This window comes from Erythrolamprus reginae, chromosome 1 (assembly GCF_031021105.1).
Source record: "Erythrolamprus reginae isolate rEryReg1 chromosome 1, rEryReg1.hap1, whole genome shotgun sequence".
In the NCBI taxonomy this organism is placed as follows: Eukaryota; Metazoa; Chordata; class Lepidosauria; order Squamata; family Dipsadidae; genus Erythrolamprus; species Erythrolamprus reginae.
Window position 1 is genome coordinate 90,888,161 of NC_091950.1, and position 21,096 is coordinate 90,909,256.

General features: G+C 37.9%; 1 protein-coding gene across 1 annotated transcript in view; it reads right to left on the reverse strand.

Annotated features, from left to right (window-relative positions):
* Nucleotides 1–21,096, reverse strand: part of GALNT16 (polypeptide N-acetylgalactosaminyltransferase 16) — a 269,869-nt gene that overhangs the window by 55,800 nt on the left and 192,973 nt on the right. The window contains exons 5-6 of the mRNA XM_070758742.1: nucleotides 13,522–13,587; nucleotides 9,975–10,096 (exon numbers count right to left, since the gene is read on the reverse strand). Coding sequence (XP_070614843.1) covers nucleotides 9,975–10,096; nucleotides 13,522–13,587 — 188 coding nt within the window. The remainder of the gene's footprint in view (nucleotides 1–9,974; nucleotides 10,097–13,521; nucleotides 13,588–21,096) is intronic.

Here is a 21,096-nt window from a genome sequence, read left to right on the forward strand (position 1 = left end):
TGAAGCCAAAAATTCATTAACACGATTGTGATTCCCACAAATAAATTCCACTTAAGGCATTTTCATACTGTCACAGTTTCTCCTTTCCAGTAGTGTTTATTCACCTGCTGATTCAAGGAGGCTGAGAAACGAGCAGAATAGAACAGGACAGGACAGGACAGGACAGAACAGAATAGAATTCTTTATTGACCAAGTGTGATTATTACAAACAAGGAATTTCTCTTTGGTGCATATGCTCTCAGTAGACATAAAATAAAAGATATTTCAGTCTATGCCTCCCTCCCCAGCATGTCTTGCAACAATGAAATCCATTCCCTCTTCCCATAAAGGAAAGAAAAAGAATTTTTTAAAACCAGCCAGCATGGAAATTTGGAAGAAGTTGGTGCATGGGTGAAAAGCAAGAGAAACTGACAGACCCATGTCAATATTATTCCTCCTGGCCTCAACTGGGCTAAGGAGTGTTAGTTATCAAGAGCCTGGCGGTTTACAACCAGGTCCTCTGTTTAAGTGGGAAAATACACAGCTCTGATTGGTTGAGCCATCTGAGAGTTCCCTATATAAAGGCTAGCTGTCAGATTGGCTGGATTTGTACATAGTTATAATAAAGAGCTGTCGCATTAAGCTGTTTCCAGTCTCTTCATTCGGACAGAACAAGACCCAATTAAGATTTCTGAAGCTGAAGAGCAACATAAGTAGCCAAGTCACAAATTCTACCTAATAGTTAAAATGGCCTGCCTTCCAACTCCAGTATTACAGCTAAACATCAGCTTCCAAATAGCACTTCTGCACAGCTGAAGAGAGATGGTGACAGAGGCATGGAACTGATCTGGGACTGGGGTTAATACTTCACGGAAGTGCCCATTATTAAAACAAAAACAAACCAAAAATGCAAGCTTCCCCCAAATGCCTCTGAAAAAACATAAAAATATAATTAGCTCCAGGAAATATGTAATAGACCCATTTTTCATCCTGGTCACTGAACGAAAATTTGTGGAAAGCCGAATTGTAGAATCTTGCTGTTACATAGAAATATAGAAACATAGAAGATTGACGGCAGAAAAAGACCTCATGGTCCATCTATTCTGCCTTTATACCATTTCCTGTATTTTATCTTAGGATGGATATATGTTTATCCCAGGCATGTTTAAATTCAGTTACTGTGGATTTACCAGCCACGTCTGCTGGAGGTTTGTTCCAAGCATCTACTACTCTTTCAGTAAAATAATATTTTCTCACGTTGCTTCTGATCTTTCCCCCAACTAACCTCAGATTGTGCCCCCTTGTTCTTGTGTTCACTTTCCTATTAAAAACACTTCCCTTCTGAACTTTATTTAACCCTTTAACATATTTAAATGTTTCAATCATGTCCCCCCTTTCCCTTCTGTCCTCCAGACTATACAGATTGCATTCATTAAGTCTTTCCTGATAAGTTTTATGCTTGAAACCTTCCACCATTTTTGTAGTCCGTCTTTGGATCCGTTCAATTTTATCAATATCTTTTTGTAGGTGAGATCAATATATTTTAGTTGTTTAGTATATTTTAGGTAGCTTGCTAATGAAGGCACTTACTCCAAGTTTTGTCTTTGCAAATTCAGTCTTCTCTATTCGTTTTTTTATGTTTCAGAAATGATAATATCAGAAGTTATGTTGAATTCATAATTATATAATATAATCAGATGTTCTATTGATTTTTTTAGCAGAAAAAGTATAATCATTAAAGAGGTCTGTCTATTCATGGATAAATAGCCAATTTTAAGTGATAATTCACAAGCACTAAATTCCATTTCTACGGTGCAAAAATAGCATTTATCATCCTATGAATGGCATTAGAATACTTTGAAAAGTTTCCTTGTAAAAAACTAATCAACACAGCAGCAAGGTGTAACTTTCTTCTGTTGGAGAATTTACTAATGAGTAAGTTCATCAGCATTCTGGGGAGAGATACAGATAAACTCTGGATTTGGATACAACTTGTTGCGTGCAAAATAGAAAGAACAACAGAGAAATATAAGAAGAGATAAAATATGTGGTTATTTCTTCTTGTTTAAAAAAAGTCTTTGCAAGAGAATGGGACTAGAGCACATGATGATCAATACAAGTCTGCTAAGGTTTACTTTCAGCATCAATGAAATGGTAATTCTGGTTAGGCAAGCCTGTTTAGTGGGGTTTTATTTTTTTTAATCTGCAGAAAATATCATCTTTTTTTTTACACAGTTGCACAATTTTATAGTAGGCTTTTTTGTAGCCCATGAATTTTCTGTAGCTATTTTTTCCACGGCTTCAACTCCATTTTTCTTAAAGCTTTTATCTTATATGTAGGTTTTTAATAATTACATTTTCTCAACAAAAGCCCTTTTAAAAATAAAAAAATACTGTTTGTATATAGTTCAAGAGTGCTTTTCATATTACTTTTCATATTTCTCTTGTTATGGGGCTACCTTTGAAGAGTGTTCGGAAACTTCAGATCGTGCAGAATGCAGCTGCGAGAGCTATCATGGGCTTTCCTAAATTTGCCCATGTCACACCAACACTCCGCAGTCTGCATTGGTTGCCGATCAGTTTCCGGTCACAATTCAAAGTGTTGGTTATGACCTATAAAGCCCTTCATGGCACCGGACCAGAATATCTCCGGGACCGCCTTCTGCCGCACGAATCCCAGCGACCAGTTAGGTCCCACAGAGTTGGCCTTCTCCGGGTCCCGTCAACTAAACAATGTCGTTTGGCGGGACCCAGGGGAAGAGCCTTCTCTGTGGCGGCCCCGACCCTTTGGAATCAACTCCCCCCAGATATCAGAGTTGCCCCCACCCTCCTAGCCTTTCGTAAGCTCCTTAAAACCCACCTCTGTCGTCAGGCATGGGGGAATTGACATGTTCCTTCCCCCTAGGCTTATAAAATTTGTGTATGGTATGCTAGTGTGTATGATTGGTTTTTAACTTGTGGTGTTCTTAAAATTAATTTAATATTGGATTTGTCTTGTATTGCTGTTGCTGTGAGCCGCCCCGAGTCTGCGGAGAGGGGCGGCATACAAATCTGATTAAACTTAAACTTAAACTTAACTTTTCTTTGGGAGATTTCCTCTGGTATTAACATTTATGCCACCACAAAGCTTGGTGAGGGCAGGCAATGGAATCTAGGGTGGAATTAAAATAATTAAACCTCCCTAGAATATATAGTCAATAAAAAAAAGAAAACACAGGAGAACATTCAAGCTTTATTGGAACTCCAATAGTGTTTGTAGCGACTGTATACTACTTCAGTTGGCCTAATAACATTGCTTAGCCTGAGTGCTTTGTAAGTAAAAAAAAAAACCAGGATTAAGCATTTGAAATCCATAAACACAATTTAAATACTTTTACTATAGTCATTTTTCATAGTTCAATTTGAGATTATATAAACAAAGGAATGAGCAAAGGATTAGCAACAGGAATTTATCTTTTTTTCTAGGCTGATTCAATTTCAGTAACTTTGACAGATGTTTAAACATTATAACTTTTTGTGCTAAAGAAAGCACTGATATGGTGCTGATAGGCAGCAAAAGATCTCAGTGCTAATTGATATGGTGTATAATAGAAACCAGCTTGAGAAATAATGGCCTTAAAAAAATATGTGTAAGAAAAAATTATCTTAAAAAAGAAAACTTGAAATTTTTCAGTTCAGACATTCTCCTGCAATCTGGGCACAGAAACAAAGGCAGAGGTTTGGAGATACAGTATGTATACATATATTTAACTCATTAATCATTTCTTGGCCTTTTACCTAAGATCAAGTGTAGTACTTGACTAATATATATTTGTCTTAGCTCCCATCATTATAAAGCAAAAACAAAAAAGAAAAATCCTGCTAATTAAAAATGTTCAAAATCCTTAGTGGAAGTACAGTGGTACCTCTATTTAAGAACTTTTCTAGATAAGAACCGGGTGTTCAAGATTTTTTTGCCTCTACTTAAGAACCATTTTCTACTTAAGAACCCCAGAAATACTAAATCTATCACTAGAAAAAACTCCTGAATGCTTTTTATTGGGCATAATCAGACAAAATCTACCGAAACCCCAAGTACATTTAATTATTCACTTAACAACGGCAGCAAGACTAACTTATGCGCAGTGGTGGAAAAATGATGAGCTACCCCCAAATGAAGCAATAATTTAAAAAATAATATACTGCGCAGAAATGTCGAAACTGACTATATTAGTTAGAAACGAATCATTGGCTACGTTTAATAATTGTTGGGACCCTTTTTATAACTGGTTAGGAAGCAAGAGCGAGAACAACAGGCTACAAGATTGAAATGTCAGATATAAACTTGAACTGTAACAAATCTGGTATAAAGCAACTTTTTATCTAATATAATAACATGAGACTTTATATATATTTGGATATGAATTTTATTATTATTTGTTAATTTCTCTGCAATTCGTTTATTTCAACCCTTGCATTTAACATTCTAGATAAACTATTCGAATCATGGTAATGAGCAAATATAACTGGATCTAGTTTTCGTTTTTAATACAACTCTCCTGTATATTCGCCGATACTTTTATCTTTACTACCTGTTTGGTTTTTGTTTGTTTGCTTTATTTTTTCTTTCTCTCGTATTTTATGTTTTGTATTGTACTATATGTTGTATCAAACGATGTACATGTTTCATTTTTAATAATAAAATTTATTAAAAAAAAAAAAAAGAACCCCAGCCCGGAAAAATTTCCCAACAAATTTGAGAGCAGCACGAAAGCTTGGCCAGTTTCCTGCCATTTCTCCTTTAATCCCAGCCATCTGGGCTGCCAGAGGAGCCTTTTGGTGATGCTTAAAGAGGCTTTAGCAGTCCAGAGTGAACAAAGCATTTTCCTTTCTCTGCCAGCGCCCAGAGAAAAGAAACACTCCCTTCACTCTGGGCAGCCAAGGAGTCACCACAGCGAAGGAAAGGTGCTGGTTACAAAGTGAGCGAGCGAGAGGAGAGGGGCGCCCTTCAGCATGGGAAGGAAGAGGCAGAAGGTAGCAGCAGCAGCAGCCAGTGTATGGGAGGCAGTGTATGGGAGGCAGTGTATGGGAGGCAACCTCACGCCGGGTGTATTGGAGGCGCATGCTCCTCCTCGCTGTCTCAGAGTCCCTCTTTTTTTTTTAAAGCCTTCATATTTTGGATTTTTTTTTATTCACCTCACCTCACCTTCTTCCTTCAGCAGAGACTCTCCTCCTCCCACCCAAATTCTGAGCTTTTGTTTCTTTCCTAATGGGTTTGCACACATTATTTGCTTTTACATTGATTCCTATGGGAAAAATTGCTTCTACTTAAGAATGTTTCTACTTAAGAACCTGGTCATAGAACGAATTAAGTTCTTAAGTAGAGATACCACTGTACACATTTTCTTAAAGAGAAAAATGACAGTATATCAACGCACCTGATCAACTCACAATGGTTGATACTAAATTTACCAGACAAACATCCAATACCAATCCTAAAGGTAAGTCTTTCACTTCTCATCCTGCCATCTATTCCAACACAATGATAGGACATTTCAGAGCAATCTTCTTCTCTCCCACAAAGCTGCCTTGTGGAACTCCTTTTGTATAGGAGTAGTTATCGCTATTGTTGCTCCATTCAGCAATATGATTTTATGAACCAATATAAATCAGACATTTATAGGCTGCTGAGGGGGAGGATTTATTAAGCTGAGGGTTTTCGAATCTCCATCTAAGACATTTCACCTCCTTCCCCTCTTGGCACTAAGCTGAACATATCTGCAATTTGCATCCCTACCAGTTCCTCCCACCTGTCTCCTGGGCCTTGTTAAATATCTAGGAAGGTTCTTTCTAAAAAAGACTGTGTAGGCATTACAGCTGGCAGGAAGATCAGCCTACCTATCTCTGCTACTGCACACCACACCTCTTTCCTGACCCCTTGGCACATCCAGAATGAGAACTGCCTACTCAGCGGTATCATTTATTCTTCTCTTTCCTCTTTGGCTTCAAGATTAACCCCTTCTTTCCATGTTCCCTTTACACAGTACTGTTATGGATTCAATTGGATAATTCAGGCAGAGGAAGGAGAAACAAATAGAAATAGGTTTCATTCATTCATTCATTCATTCAATTATTAGATTTGTATGCCGCCCCTCTCCGCAAACTCGGGGCGGCTTACAAATCTAATTCATCCTTATTGATTATTCTACTTATTGCTTCAGAGGATATAATGTATAGTAAAACTTAGAGATTACGTAGTACAAGGTTGGTGAAACTTTTCAGTACTGAGTTCCCAAACAGGAGTGCATGCGCGCATGGGGGAGCACTGGAAACCGGAAGAGCAGCTCCCTAGCGCTCATGTGTGCACCAGGAAGCTGAATTTCCAGTTTCTGGCAGGCACATGCACACTGACCACCTAGTCTTCCAGTTTTTGACATGCATACATGTGCAAAGACCAGCCAGCACGCAGGCATATGCCGGAACCCAGAAGAGCAACAGGCAACGGCTGGCATGCCCGGAGAAATGGCTCTGCATGCTACTTCCAGCACGCATGCCATACGTTCACCATCATTGACTTAGTATAGAAACATAGAAGACTGACGGCAGAAAAAGACCTCATGATCCATCTAGTCTGCCCTTATACTATTTTCTGTATTTTATCTTAGGATGGATATATGTTTATCCCAGGCATGTTTAAATTCAGTTACTGTGGATTTACCAACCACGTCTGCTGGAAGTTTGTTCCAAGGATCCACTACTCTTTCAGTAAAATAATATTTTCTCATGTTGCTTTTGATCTTTCCCCCAACTAACTTCAGATTGTGTCCCCTAGTTCTTGTGTTCACTTTCCTATTAAAAACACTTCCCTCCTGGACCTTATTTAACCCTTTAACATATTTAAATGTTTCAATCATGTCCCTCCTTTTCCTTTTGTCCTCCAGACTATACAGATTGAGTTCATTAAGTCTTTCCTGATATGTTTTATGCTTAAGACCTTCCACCATTCTTGTAGCCCGTCTTTGGACCCGTTCAATTTTGTCAATATCTTTTTGTAGGTGAGGTCTCCAGAACTGAACACAGTATAGCATAGTATAGCATAGCATAGTATAGTATTGTATAGTATAGTATAGTATAGTATAGTACAGTACAGTACAGTACAATATACAGTACAGTACAGTACAGTACTACAGCCTTAGAACAAGGACAGAAACACAAGCCTGAAGATGATGAGTGTGACCTCGTTGAAACGTCGCCAGAAATTTACAAATCCTACACGGGAAGAAAAAACCCGAATATACCAAGACCGTCATATATATATATACATATACATACATACATACATACATACATACATACATACATATATATATATATATATATATATATATATATATATATATATATACACATATATATACACATATATACACATATATATACACATATATATACACACATATATATATATATATATATATATTTGTTTTCGTAGATTTTCACGGGTATATGTATGTAGATTGTTCTGAGTTCGGGTTTTGCCCTGTGTAATATTTATCATTTGGAGATTCCAGATGCATGAGTCACTTGGAATATACTTCATCTTTTATTTTTGGATTGTATATTCTTTACCTGCACGTTATTGAACCAACACTGCTTCTTGGTTCAATAACGATACAGCTAGCTTGGTTGTCCCATGTTCTCTACTTCCCAGTCTCACATCATTTACTTTGTTTAGATGAAGTAGCATAGAACAATATTTCTCAACCTTGCCAACTTTAAGATATGTGGGCTTCAACGCTCAGAAATTGGGGAATTCTTAAATTGCCAAAGTAGAGAAACACTGCTTTAGATTCAAAACTTTATCAGGTCTTTCTCCAGCATACTCCAGATTTCAGTACCACCAGCCTCTCGGGTCTCAACACTCTTGCTCGTCAGCCATCTTTGCTTCCGTGAGGTATACTTATCAATCAAAAAATACCAAACAAATAGAAAATAAATTCCTACTTGTGGGATCGTTGGTAGTCTCTGAGCTTGGTTATTTTCTTGCAGATGTTTCATTACCAAACACGGTAACATCATCAGTGTAGTAAATGGGGTTTACTTTCTGTTTATGACTTCCTATTCCTATTTCACTTTATTTCCCATGGGGGGAGGGGGACGCAGTGGAGGTAATAAGTTTATTTACTATTTCTTGAATACTTAATAACTTTTTATTGTCCTTCCTTCTCTAGTATCTTAGTATGATCCTTAATTACTTTTAATTAAATAATATGTTTTTACCCATAAATGCTTTAATCATTTTAATATTCTCTAGAATTGAACTTTTATAGCAATTAAAGAAAACTGAGCATCTTGCCTAATCTGCTTTCATACTGAACCTTGTGGGTTCAGTACAAAACCTTAAAATATTACTGTGCTCAACAAATAATGCTGTCCATCATTTGTCCTTTTTGTGGCTATTCAAATAATGTGACTTTATCAACTGAAAGCACCTATTTGAAAACTTATCTTAGTCGGTAAGCCACTCCCACCCAGTCACATGATTGTCAAGTCACTCCCAACTGATCACATGGCTGGCAAGCCACTCCTACACAGTCACATGACCATCAACCTACATTCACACAATAAGCCATGCCCACAGTGTGGCAGTAAAATTTTTGCCAACCCTTCACTGGAAAAACCTAAATCTTCCATGAAGATTCTTTGGACAGAACTTCTGGGCAGATCTTCTGTCCAGGCAGGATTAAAAATTGGTTCTTTTCTAATATATTACCACTGCCTTTCTGTCAACAGTATATATGAAAGAAGAACTCATGTTTTCCAGTTTTCCTTCCCTGAGAACTTTATTCTACAACATAGGAAATTAAACTTCATATTTATTTTTAAAATAATTTTTATTCATTTATAAACTTTAAAAACATAAAAGAAAAAACAAACAAATGAAACATTGTACAATACAAACCAAAACCACAAGATACGTACATACATTTATACCTCTAGGGTTATTTTATGGCTTATTTACTATTTTTCCTATTTCTACTATCATTATAATCAATACATCTCTAAGGATCTTAATTGTAACACCATTACTTAATATATATATATATTTCTAAATATTAATATGATAAAGTATTGTAATTATTTGTCCTTACTATCTTAATTATCCTAATCAGAAGCAGGTTGCTACCAGTACAGTAAAGGACGGTGCAAAGTTCCATCTATTCCCCCACCCATTGTTTTTATTCCTTCCAATGTTATTGCTATCAGATTGTAGTTTACCCAAATATTCGGTTTCATTTCTATGTCCTGTGTTTTACTCAGTAATTCAATATTTACCCAGATCATATCTATCTGGGACCAAAGGTTTTGTGGATTGGAGAAATATGTAAATTGACTTTTATTTGGATTTCTTTCCCTTCAGATATCTTTTAAGTTGTATTCTCTGGCCATTTCAAAGGAGATTTTAGGTAGTGTTTTTCTTTTGTGCTGCTTCTTATTTCCTGATATATAATCTAATTTTGGGTTCACCTGGTTAAACTTCAAATTTATTATCTTCATAGTTTTGAGACCATTGACATAGTTTCATAGTTTTGAGACCATGGATTTTACTATATAGTCAGAGCAACAATAGCAGCAAGAAAAGGAATGCATCAAAGAGAAGAAAGACATTAGAATGCCTCCTTTCTGTCTGTAACACTTTTAGGTGTAAAAGTCAATTCCAAACTGATAAAAACCTCATATGTAACCAGCTCACAGCAAGCTTCCATGTATTGAGCAAAGAAAATAAAAGTTGCTTGAAAGAAAATCAGAAAGCTCTAATGTAGAGAAAGATACTGTAAATTGAAATGGTTTAACAGCTGGAATTCTTGCCATGTGATTCCTTTTATTTCAAAAAAGAACTCTTAAGAACTTTCCTTGGTATAGTCACTTTTTTAGGCAACAGCCAAAGAATCTGTCATGAGTCTGGTCAACTGAAAGCAAAAAACGTGGTCTAGAGCCAAGGAAAACATGCTCACCTCTTTTACTCTCTGAAGCATGGGCTGCAACCATTCACTGTTCACTTCACAGTGGCTATCCAGAAAGGTGAGAATATCAGCTGTTGCTGTATCAGCACCTCGTACTCGGGAGCGGATTAGACCTGAAATGGGGAGGCAAGAAAATGAAGAGAAATGAAACTAACTTATTTTAGTGAATGTTATCAAAGAATCTATAAAGAAGAATGTTTGTAGTTCAGGGTTGAAATAAAGGGATCCTTGGTGCTCTTTGAACTTGGTAATCTTCTTGCAGAAGCTTTATTACCTAAACTTGGTACCATAATCAGTACTAGGAGAGAGAGGGGTTTGCTCTTAATTTATATGGTTTGGTGCTGCAACCCAACAGGATCGACACAGACTTCAGAGGAGAATCAGAACTGCAGAAAAAACAATTGCTGCCAACCTGCCTTCCATTGAGGACCTGTATACTGCACGAGTCAAAAAGAGGGCGGGGAAAATATTTACTGACCCCTCACATCCTGGACACAAATTGTTTCAACTCCTACCCTCAAAACGTCGCTACAGAGCACTGCACACCAAGACAACTAGACACAAGAACAGTTTTTTTCCAAACGCCATCACTCTACTAAACAAATAATTCCCTCAACACTGTCAGACTTTCTACTAAATCTGCACTTCTATTCTACAAGTTTTTCTCATCATTCCTTTCACCCATTTCATCCCATGTTGACTGTATGACTGTAACTTGTTGCTTATATCCTAAGATTTTTATTAATATTGCTTCTTCATTGCTTATTTGACCCCTATGACAATCATTAAGTGTTGTACCACATGATTCTTGACAAATGTATATTTTATTTTATGTACGCTGAGAGCATATGCACCAAGACAAATTCCTTGTGTGTCCAATCACACTTGGCCAATAAAAATTCTATTCTATTCTATTCTATTCTATATTCTAGTGGCTTGCCCTGCCAATGTTGGTGGGAGTGATCTCATTGATTCTTTGGTAGCCCTGTTTATTGTTAGCTTATTGCTGTTTCTCAACAGCAGGTATTGAGGTATTGGTTACTTCTTGATTATTATTCCGATGTTAATGTTGGTGTTGAAGTACACAGATTGTAAAGTTGCTAAGGTTGAAAAACACTGCTGTGTACCAAAGTTTACTTGTTTCAATTTTACTGATCAACACAAATCATATTTTGTTTTTACATGTCTGGTTCAGCTGTTCATTTACTATGGCACTTCTGGAGATTATAGATCATTAACAAATTGTTAATTGCAGTCTAGCATAATAATAGAGCATCAATATATTGTCTACTAAGCCAAAGGCCATTGTATAATCTATTGATGACTTACCACAAACTTCCTCCTGCTCAGTAATATTTTTTTTCTGGACAACTGATTATTTCTTAAATATACCTTCCTGAATATAAAAGACCTCAGTCTATAACTACCATGTTTCCTCAAATATAACATTATATTTTTTTGAGCCTTGAAATAAGTGCTTGGCCTTATTGCTATGAACTCAGAAGCCATCGTGGGGTTTCCTAGATTCGCCCACGTTTCTACAACACTCCGTGGCCTGCATTGGCTGCCGATTAGTTTCCGGTCACAATTCAAAGTGTTGGTTATGACCTTTAAAACCCTACATGGGATTGGACCAGAGTATCTCCGGAATCGCCTACTACCGCACAAATCCCAGCGACTGATAAGGTCCCACAGAATTGGCCTTCTCCGGGTCCCGTCGACTAAACAATGTCGTTTGGCGGGCCCCAGGGGAAGAGCCTTTTTTGTGGTGGCCCCAGCCCTCTGGAATCAACTCCCCCCGGAGATTAGAACAGCCCCCACCCTCCTTATCTTTCGTAAACTACTCAAGACCCATCTATACTGCCAGGCATGGGGGAGTTGAGACACCTTTCCCCCAGGCGCTTTATATTTTATGTTTGGTATGTATGTCTTGTTTGGTTTTTAAATATGATAGGGTTTTATATGCTTCTTTTTTTAATGTTAGATTTGTTTAGCTATAATATTGTTTTTATTATTGTTGTGAGCCGCCCCGAGTCTTCGGAGAGGGGCAGCATACAAATCTAATAAATTACAAATCTAATAAATTATTATTATTATTATTATTATTATTATTATTATTATTATTATCATTATTATCTGGGGGTGTCTTATTTTGGAGGAAACAGGGTACTGTAGTACATGGGAAACACTCTTTTTTACTTCCTCTACACCTTACTGAATCTCCCTTCTCCTTTCTCTGAACACTCTGCTTGTATGTTGTACTTAAATCTTGTTCCTCCAAATCATTCTCTCCTTTAATTTCCTTTAATGCTTTCTTTTCCACAAGGCATAGGAATTTCCCAAGATGACTGAATTTTATTGAACCTAGATAGAGCCTGACTGACAATAATAACTTCCTTTCTGCATTTAAATGATCTCCTTGCTTTTTATCTTTTAGTCTTTTCTTCTCATCTTTTTCAAACAACTTGACATGTTTTACAAAGGTGAAATGCAACTATCTCTATTCACAAGATATGTTCTACTAAAAGAAGCGATCTATAGTAATTCCTTCCCTACATATAACCCCCACTACTCTGCTCATGAGGATTGGGGGAAGCTTTGAAGGATATCAAGGGGAATGTTAATTGCTTCGAATATAAGGAGAATCTGGATGTTTAGTTAAAATTTCTTGAGAAAAATTTATTTTTATGAAGTGCTCAGGTTCTACTTCTTTTATTCTCATTTGGAAAACCTTAGGAGAATACTTTAATTCCTGGTCTAATTGGTCCCTGTTATCCATATTTGTCATCTGCATAATTTGACTCAAATAATATTAACTCTAAATCAGCTCTGCTAGATAAGACAGCAACCTGTATTCCAGACAGATTGATGAGCCAGAATTTTACTGAGCAGCAGGTCTCTACTTTATAACTAAGCTACATCCCTAACCAAGTCTTTTAAGTCTTTCAATTATGTCAGTTGTTATCTAACAAAATTACCCAGGTTTTAACACTATGATTCTTTGTTATTCTATCATATTTTTTTCTGGTTTAGCAATATAGGTTGGGAATATTAACATGGGACATTACCATGCTTACAAAAGCCAGGATATGTTGTATGAAATTTTGGAGTAGATTGTAATTCCAATACTGAAAATTATCAGTTCTATTTCTTGTTTTCATCTAAAAATGTTGCAGGAGTTTTGCACTCAGGTTGTAATTGAGATTTTTGAAAGGAGGAGAGTTAATGCATTAAAATTTGATTCAGACAGTAGAGAATGGCTTGTGCTCATGATAGTTGGTCTGTTGTACAAAGTTCTGGAAATGTTTATATTACTTCCTTTTCAGTACAGTTGAGTATAATCCCTTAATCTCAATCCTCTTTTATAGGAGTCAAAAATCTGAATGTCTCCAGGTTCTTTTTTTAAAATAGAACTAGCAAAGGAGCATGCTCAGTTCAGAAGAGATAATTCCAAATTCTTTCTGCCACAAGCCTTAATTTGTATTTCTACTAGGACCTCATAAGAGTGCATGCTTTCTGTAAACTTTGTCATGCTCACCTTCTCGACGACCATTACGTAGACACTTGACTTTTGGAATTCTGGTAAGTAGCTGGCAGTCTTCCGCTAAAGAAAGGGAGAAAAATCCAGTTGGCTGAAATGCCTGGTTCATTTAGCACAGACAGAAAGCTGCAATTAATTTGTCCCATGTTCTCGGAACAGATCAACCTTTTGTTTTCAATTTATCATATCAATCAACCTGGTGGTTCCAGAATAAATAATTCTCTTGCTTAAAGTATCTCTGATAGGATTCATTTAACCTGTCATCTCCTTTCCCCATGGCCAATCTCTTTGAGACAGCAAGGCAGACTCCATATATTATATCACAACTGTGTGTAAGTATAAAAAGATGCCTAACAGCTATCATAAAGTGCTATTATCAGTAAGAGTGAATGAGAAGAAGGTGCTTAAATATTTCCCTTGCCAACCAATTTTCACCTGCATTTCCCTTTCATTATGGTGTTTTTATTCCTCTAGGGTTATACTTGTAAGATAAGAAATGTCCAGTTCATTAAAGGCACCTAGAAAAAAAGATGAAAGATTCAGGACAAAATCAACTGAAAGGGGGAAAAAATTAATACTTTCCTTTCATATTTTCTCTGATACAATTCAGCCTTGATTATGGGTGCCTTGAAAAGCTTATAATATTCTGTAAGATGATAGCTACTAGATGATACTATTATGCATTGTTTGATGTCAGACATCTTTGATCTGGAGTGGGCAGCCTGCCATCTCAGGGCTACAGGCGATCCTAAATTCTCTTTACAGAAGACTTGGCGCTCATCTGACTGTTTAAAACTGATGACACAATTTCCTACCATTTTATTAACACTTTGTCAGCTATAATATAGGAAGACCTCAAATACAACTTGCTCCCATCACATTGCAGTCCGGGGTCTCTTAAAAAATGCAAAATGTAGCCCTTAGCCACAAAAAGATTGCCCACTTCTAGTTTAGAATACAAAATCATGCTACTTTAAAAAAAATAAATGTTTCACAAAGCACACCAATTCCTTTCATTTGTAATGAAAAAGCAATGAGGCAATTTATTCTTAATTCCCTTCCAATATATAGCCACTCCCTTGTACAAAGCTGAAGGGATCAGGTCCTGTGGCTTGGGGGTTAATTCTCTGCCTTACAAGGCAGAAGCCACAGGATCAAATCCCAGTAAGGGGATGGTCAGCTGATGAGGCCAGAACAAGGCCGAAATAGCGCATTTCCAAGCTTTAAAAGGAGCACTCTGAAAAAGAAGGAAGAAGGGCTGGAGAAAATCAAAAGGTGGAGGAAATATTTAAGTTCCTGTCTTTTGCCCTTTGCAATTGTCAGCAAGGTCCCTGTGTTAAGACTTCAGGGTTTGCTCCTAATAATATGTCCTTCTGCCTCTTGAAATTCCTCCAAACTGGAAGAACATCAAGTTGAACTGAACTAGAGAAGAGGCACCAAAAAGGCGAACAGCAGGATGTGCTAGCCAGTATCTATCTGTAGCTTTTTGAGACTAGGGAAACAGGTTTTTCCTTACACATTTCACTTCTAGAACATAACTGATAAGAAAAGAAGAATACAGGGTATGCGTTAATCTACTACCATTTAGAGCTGATAAATGGGAACAAACTAAAGAACAAAATCTGTCTGTGATTGCATGGCCAGTACTAATTAACAAGGCTTTAATTACTTGAGAAAGGAACTGAAAACAACAAGAAGAAAGTATAGAAGACTGGAAGAAAGCGTGAACTAGCACATAGTTGAGAACCAGCAGCATGACACATAACAATATAAAAAGATAATATGCTCTCTTTTCATCACACAGCTAGCAATAGCTTTTGGGTTTTTTTCTTAAGCAACAAAAGAAGAAACTTTGCTTGGCAATTTTATGCTAACTCTTTTTATAAGAACTGCTCCGATTTACATGTTTTTGCTAGAGATAAATAAATGCACATAAAAAGTTCTAGGGAACTGGAAGGGGAGAGTTAATATCAGTATACAGTGATACCTCGTCTTACGAACTTAATTGGTTCCGGGACGAGGTTTGTAAGGTGAAAAGTTTTTAAGATGAAACAATGTTTCCCATAGGAATCAATGGAAAAGCGATTAATGCATGCAAGCCCAAAAGTCACCCCTTTTGCCAGCCGAAGCGCCCGTGTTTGCACTGCTGGATTCCCCTGAGGCTCCCCTCCATGGGAAACCCCACCTCCGGACTTCTGTGTTTTTGTGATGTTGCAGGGGAATCCCAGCAGGGGAATCCCAGCAGCGCAAAAACGGGTGCTTTGCTGGCAACAGAAGTCCGGAGGTGGGGTTTCCCAGCGAGGGGAGCCTCAGCAAAATCGCAGCATTGCAAAACCACGGAAGTTCTCAAAACCCCACCTCTGGACTTCCGTGTTTTTGTGATGCTGCGATTTCACTGAGGCTCCCCTCGCTGAGGCTCCCCTCGCTGGGAAACCCCACCTCTGGACTTCCATTGCCAACAAAGCGCCCGTTTTTGCACTGCTGGGATTCCCCTGCAGCATTGCAAAAACACGGAAGTCCAGAGCTGGTGTTTCCCATGGAGGGGAGCCTCAGGGACATCCCAGCAGTGCAAAAACAGGTGCTTCGCTGGCAACAGAAGTCCGGAGGCAGGGCATCCCAGTGGCGGTGGCTTGGGTTTGTAAGGTGAAAATAATTTGGAAGAAGAGGCAAAAAAATCTTAAACCCCAGGTTTGTATCTCGAAAAGTTTTTATGACGAGCGGTTTGTAAGACGGGGTATCACTGTATTATATTTTTTCCCTTTTTCCAAGAAATGAGTTTTTGAAAGGATATTGTTGTTCCAGGATCTGGAGAAATCTAAGATTTGGCACTGATTGATGGTTTTTGCACTCTTTTTGATCAATGTAGACAGAGTGAAAGAGAAAGAACACATGGTTCATGTTGTCTCCATTCTCTGGTTTCCAAAGAAATGAAAATAATCACAAATTTTAAAATGGCTTAGAAGGATTGTGGAGCAGAATCGGTGTTATTGTCAGTGTCTTAGACACCTGTTTTTATTTGTAAAGGACAATGAAACATCAGGTAAGTGATTATTGAGTAATCTGAGGTAATATTCAACATCCCAATGCACAATGTACACAATAGAAACATAGAAACATAGAAGACTGATGGCAGAAAAAGACCTCATGATCCATCTAGTCTGCCCTTATACTATTTTTTGTATTTTAACTTAGGGTGGATTTATGTTTATCCCAGGCATGTTTATATTCAGTTACTGTGGATTTACCAACCACGTCTGCTGGAAGTTTGTTCCAAGGATCTACTACTCTTTCAGTAAAATAATATTTTCTCATGTTGCTTTGGATCTTTCCCCCAACTAACTTCAGATTGTGTCCCCTTGTTCTTGTTTTCACTTTCCTATTAAAAACACTTCCCTCCTCAACCTTATTTAACCCTTTGACATATTTAAATGATAGAATTGGAAGATGACTCTTAATATCAAGGATTAACTTTTTCAGTTTCATTCCAAATTCACTGAATTGTTCTTTTGTCTCCTTTTCATTTGGCTCTGTCTGAATTATTCTATGAAGCTAGGATATTGGAAATGAGACAGACTCACCATCACAGAGAATGAATTCAGCATTGTGTATGTTTGCCTCTGGATCAAGAAATACCAGATGAATCTTGTTTCCTCATGCTAATCTCTCACAAAACCCCAGCACTAGACACAGATATATGCTCTGTTTTTTTCTATATTTTATAAAACTATATATATCATCTCTGTACAACCTTGATATCTTGTAAAAGTACAAAGGTCACCAGCCAAGTACTTTAATTGGCAACTATGCAGTTCCCACTGTCTGAAATGTTGTGCTCATGAGCAGAGGTGGGATTCAGCAGGTTCTGACCATTTCTGGAGACCTGGTAGCAGAAATTTTGAGTAATTCAGAGAACTGGTAAATACCACCTGTGAGTGGGCCCGCCCCCATCTATTCTCTGCCTCCCGAATTCCAGCTGATCAGGAGTAAATTGGGATTTTTCAGAAACCTTCCCCTGGTGTGGAGTGGGACTGAAGATTTCACAGTATCCTTCCCACCATTGCCATTCACACCAAGCCATGTCCACAGAACCGGTAGTAAAAAAAATTGAATCCCACCACTGCCATGAGTATGTCAACGAAGCAGTGGAAGTGATGTGCCGGTGCCTGGAGGCTGTTGGGGCCTGGATGGGTGTCAACAAACTCAAACTCAACCCAGACAAGACGGAGTGGCTGTGGGTCCTGCCTCCCAAGGACAATTCCATCTGTCCGTCCATTACCCTGGGGGGAGAATCATTGACCTCCTCAGAGAGGGTTCGCAACTTGGGCGTCCTCCTCAATCCACAGCTCACATTAGAGAAACACCTTTCAGCTGTGGCGAGGGGGGCATTTGCCCAGGTTCGCCTGGTGCACCAGTTGCGACCCTATTTGGACCGGGAGTCACTACTCACAGTCACTCATGCCCTCATCACCTCGAGGCTCGACTACTGTAACGCTCTCTACATGGGGCTACCTTTGAAAAGTGTTCGGAAACTTCAGATTGTGCAGAATGCAGCTGCGAGAGCTATTCCCAAATATGCCCATGTTACTCCAACACTCTTCAGTCTGCATTGGTTGCTGATCAGTTTCCGGTCACAATTCAAAGTGTTGGTTATGACCTATAAAGCCCTTCATGGCACCGGACCAGATTGCCTCAGGGACCGCCTTCTGCTGCACGAATCCTAGCAACCAGTTAGGTCCCACAGAGTTGGCCTTCTCCGAGTCCCGTCAACTAAACAATGTCACTTGGCGGGACCCAGAGGAAGAGCCTTCTCTGTGGCGGCCCCGACCCTCTGGAACCAACTCTCCCCAGAGATTAGAATTGCCCCCACCCTCCTTGCCTTTTGTAAGCTGCTTAAAAGCCACCTCTGCCGCAAGGCATGGGGGAACTAAGATACACTTTCCCCCTAGGCCTTTACAATTTTATGCATGGTATGTTTGTATGTATGACTGGTTTTTATATAATGGGTTTTTCACTGTTTTTTAGTATTGAATTTTGTTGTACTGTTTTTCTGCTGTTGTTAGCCGCCCCGAGTCTGCGGAGAGGGGCGGCATACAAATCCAATAAATAATAATACCCTGTAATAATAATAATAATAATAATAATAATAATAATAATAATAATGTTGTTCTCAACAATATTCAGCTGCAATTTCCCTTCCTTGACAAGTCTTGAGGAATGTACGTTGAAACTCAGCAGAGGTGGTGAAAAATCGGAAGCCTTGTTCAGTATCTGTTTAGATAAGATGCTTCATAAATAATGGCATCATTTATCCAGTGACTACTGTATATCTATATATCAGTGTTTTTCAACCAGTGTGCCGCGGCACACTAGTGTGCCGTGAGACATGGTCAGGTGTGCCGCGAAGCTCAGAGAAAGAAAACGAGAGAGAGAAAGAAAGAAAGAGAGAGAGAAAGAAAACAAGAGAGAGAGAAAGAAAGAGAGAGAGAAAGAGAGAAAGAGAGAGAAAGAAAGAAAGAAAGCAAAAGAGAGAAAAAGAAAACAAGAGAGAGAGAAAGAGAGAGAGAGAGAGAAAGAAAGAAAGCAAAAGAGAAAAAGAAAACAAGAGAGAGAGAGAGAAAGCAAGAGAGAGAGAGAACAAGAGAGAGAAAGAAAGCAAGGGAGAGAGAGGAAGGGAGGGAATGTGGGAGAGAGAAAGACATGGAGGGAGGGAGGGAGAAAGAGCAAAAAAGAGGAAGGAAGGAAGAGAGAAAGAAAGAGGGATGGAGAGAGAGAGAAAAAAGAAGGGAGAGAAAGAAGGAGGGAGAGAGAAATAGAAAGGGAGGAAGAGAGAATTTTTTTTGTCCAAACCTTTTTTTAGCCGCCCCGCCCCCTCAATGTGCCCCAGGGTTTTGTAAATGTAAAAAATGTGTCGTGGCTCAAAAAAGGTTGAAAATCACTGCTATATATGCTGTATACAATGAGATATCCTTGGATGAAGCAATGTGCAACAAGAAAATTTAGATTTGAGATAAGAAATCTGATGCGATGTTTTCTGACATTCTATAATAAATGAGGGAAGTGACAAGAGTTCTTCAAGCCTCTTGAGAAATACCTTGTTTTATCATACATCTAAAAAAGTTTTTTTTAAGACATGATTCAAAGTCCAAAGTGAGAGTGAACAAACAGATTCTTGCCATGACTTTTCACATGAGAAATAAAAATGGATTAGATGTGCAAGACAGCGATGCTTTCGCTGCTTAGTCTCTTGTTCTGCTGTGTTGTTTTTACAGCTGAATTCAGGAGTGATGCAGGACAGATACCCTCCTCAGCTATCTACTTAGTGCTTCCTTGTGATTTGTAAAGGAATTGAACTACGTGAGTTGAATATATCTATTTTGTATTTACATTATATAATAAACTGTTCTTCCTCCAGACACTTTCAGGCAAATATACATATTTTTAAACTGGATTTCTTTTGATTTTACCTTTTAATCCCAAACTGTTAGCCTTCTCCGGCCAACCACCAATGACATACCGTGCACATTTCAAAATATTGTCTATGCATCTCTTTTAATTTAATTTCATTTAAAATTTGTAAAATTAACAGATGGAAATAAAACATATGGTGACAATACAATAAAAATGATAATAAGCTGGAGAGAAAAGAGGAAAAAATAAAGAAAAATCTGAATAACAAGGTACAACCTCTTTAAAATTGTATTAAATCTAAACCATATCAAAACATAATGCCCCACCTTCTCCTTTCTATGATGTAAATGCATTTCAAAGATTAATTCTTAAATCCATTTTGGCATCCAAAATAATTCTTAAGCTCATAACCCTTTTCACAGTGGTAGCCTTAATTTTCCATAGTTCTTCAGTTCAATGAGTTCCCAGGTCTTACACACAGCAACCATATCATGATGTGCTTTTAAGTCAGGCACAGAGATATTTAATAAGCCAGTCCCCACACCTACCTGAATGTGTTAAGATATTACTGTATGGAAAGGGAGCATTTATTCCATCCCATCCCTGGAATTGAAAGGCATTCCCAAAGAGAATTGCCTTTTCTATTACAATGTTTTTTTAATAATAAGAAAAACTCACAATACACCGTTTGCTTTCACACTTATTAAGGGTTTGGTAATGGGTGATTTTCATTCAAAAATGCAACAGGGGAGGAATGAGTTAATGTTCTTTATCATGAAGGGATTGGGATAAACTGACCCTAGGATTCTAACAAAAATAATCATGTTCCCTGCCCCAAGCTGCTATTTGAGTTTTTAAAAAATTACAGATGATGATATCTTCAATGTCTCACTGAATTTGGTTCTCAAAATAGTTTTCATCTGCTGAGGTTCTAAATTATGTTAGCCACATATTTTAATATTTAGGGGAAAACCATTAAATGTCCATCTGCAATGCGGGAGTAAGCAGTATGCTCTTGCTCAAGGTTTCTGTTGGAAGGGTAATGAATTTTGCAATAGAATTCTGCTTTATTGCTCTGGGATAATTCTGCTCTATAAAAACCACAGCAAGAACAACTCTCATCTACACGAAGCACAATATAGCATGCATTATCTTCTTTGTCTT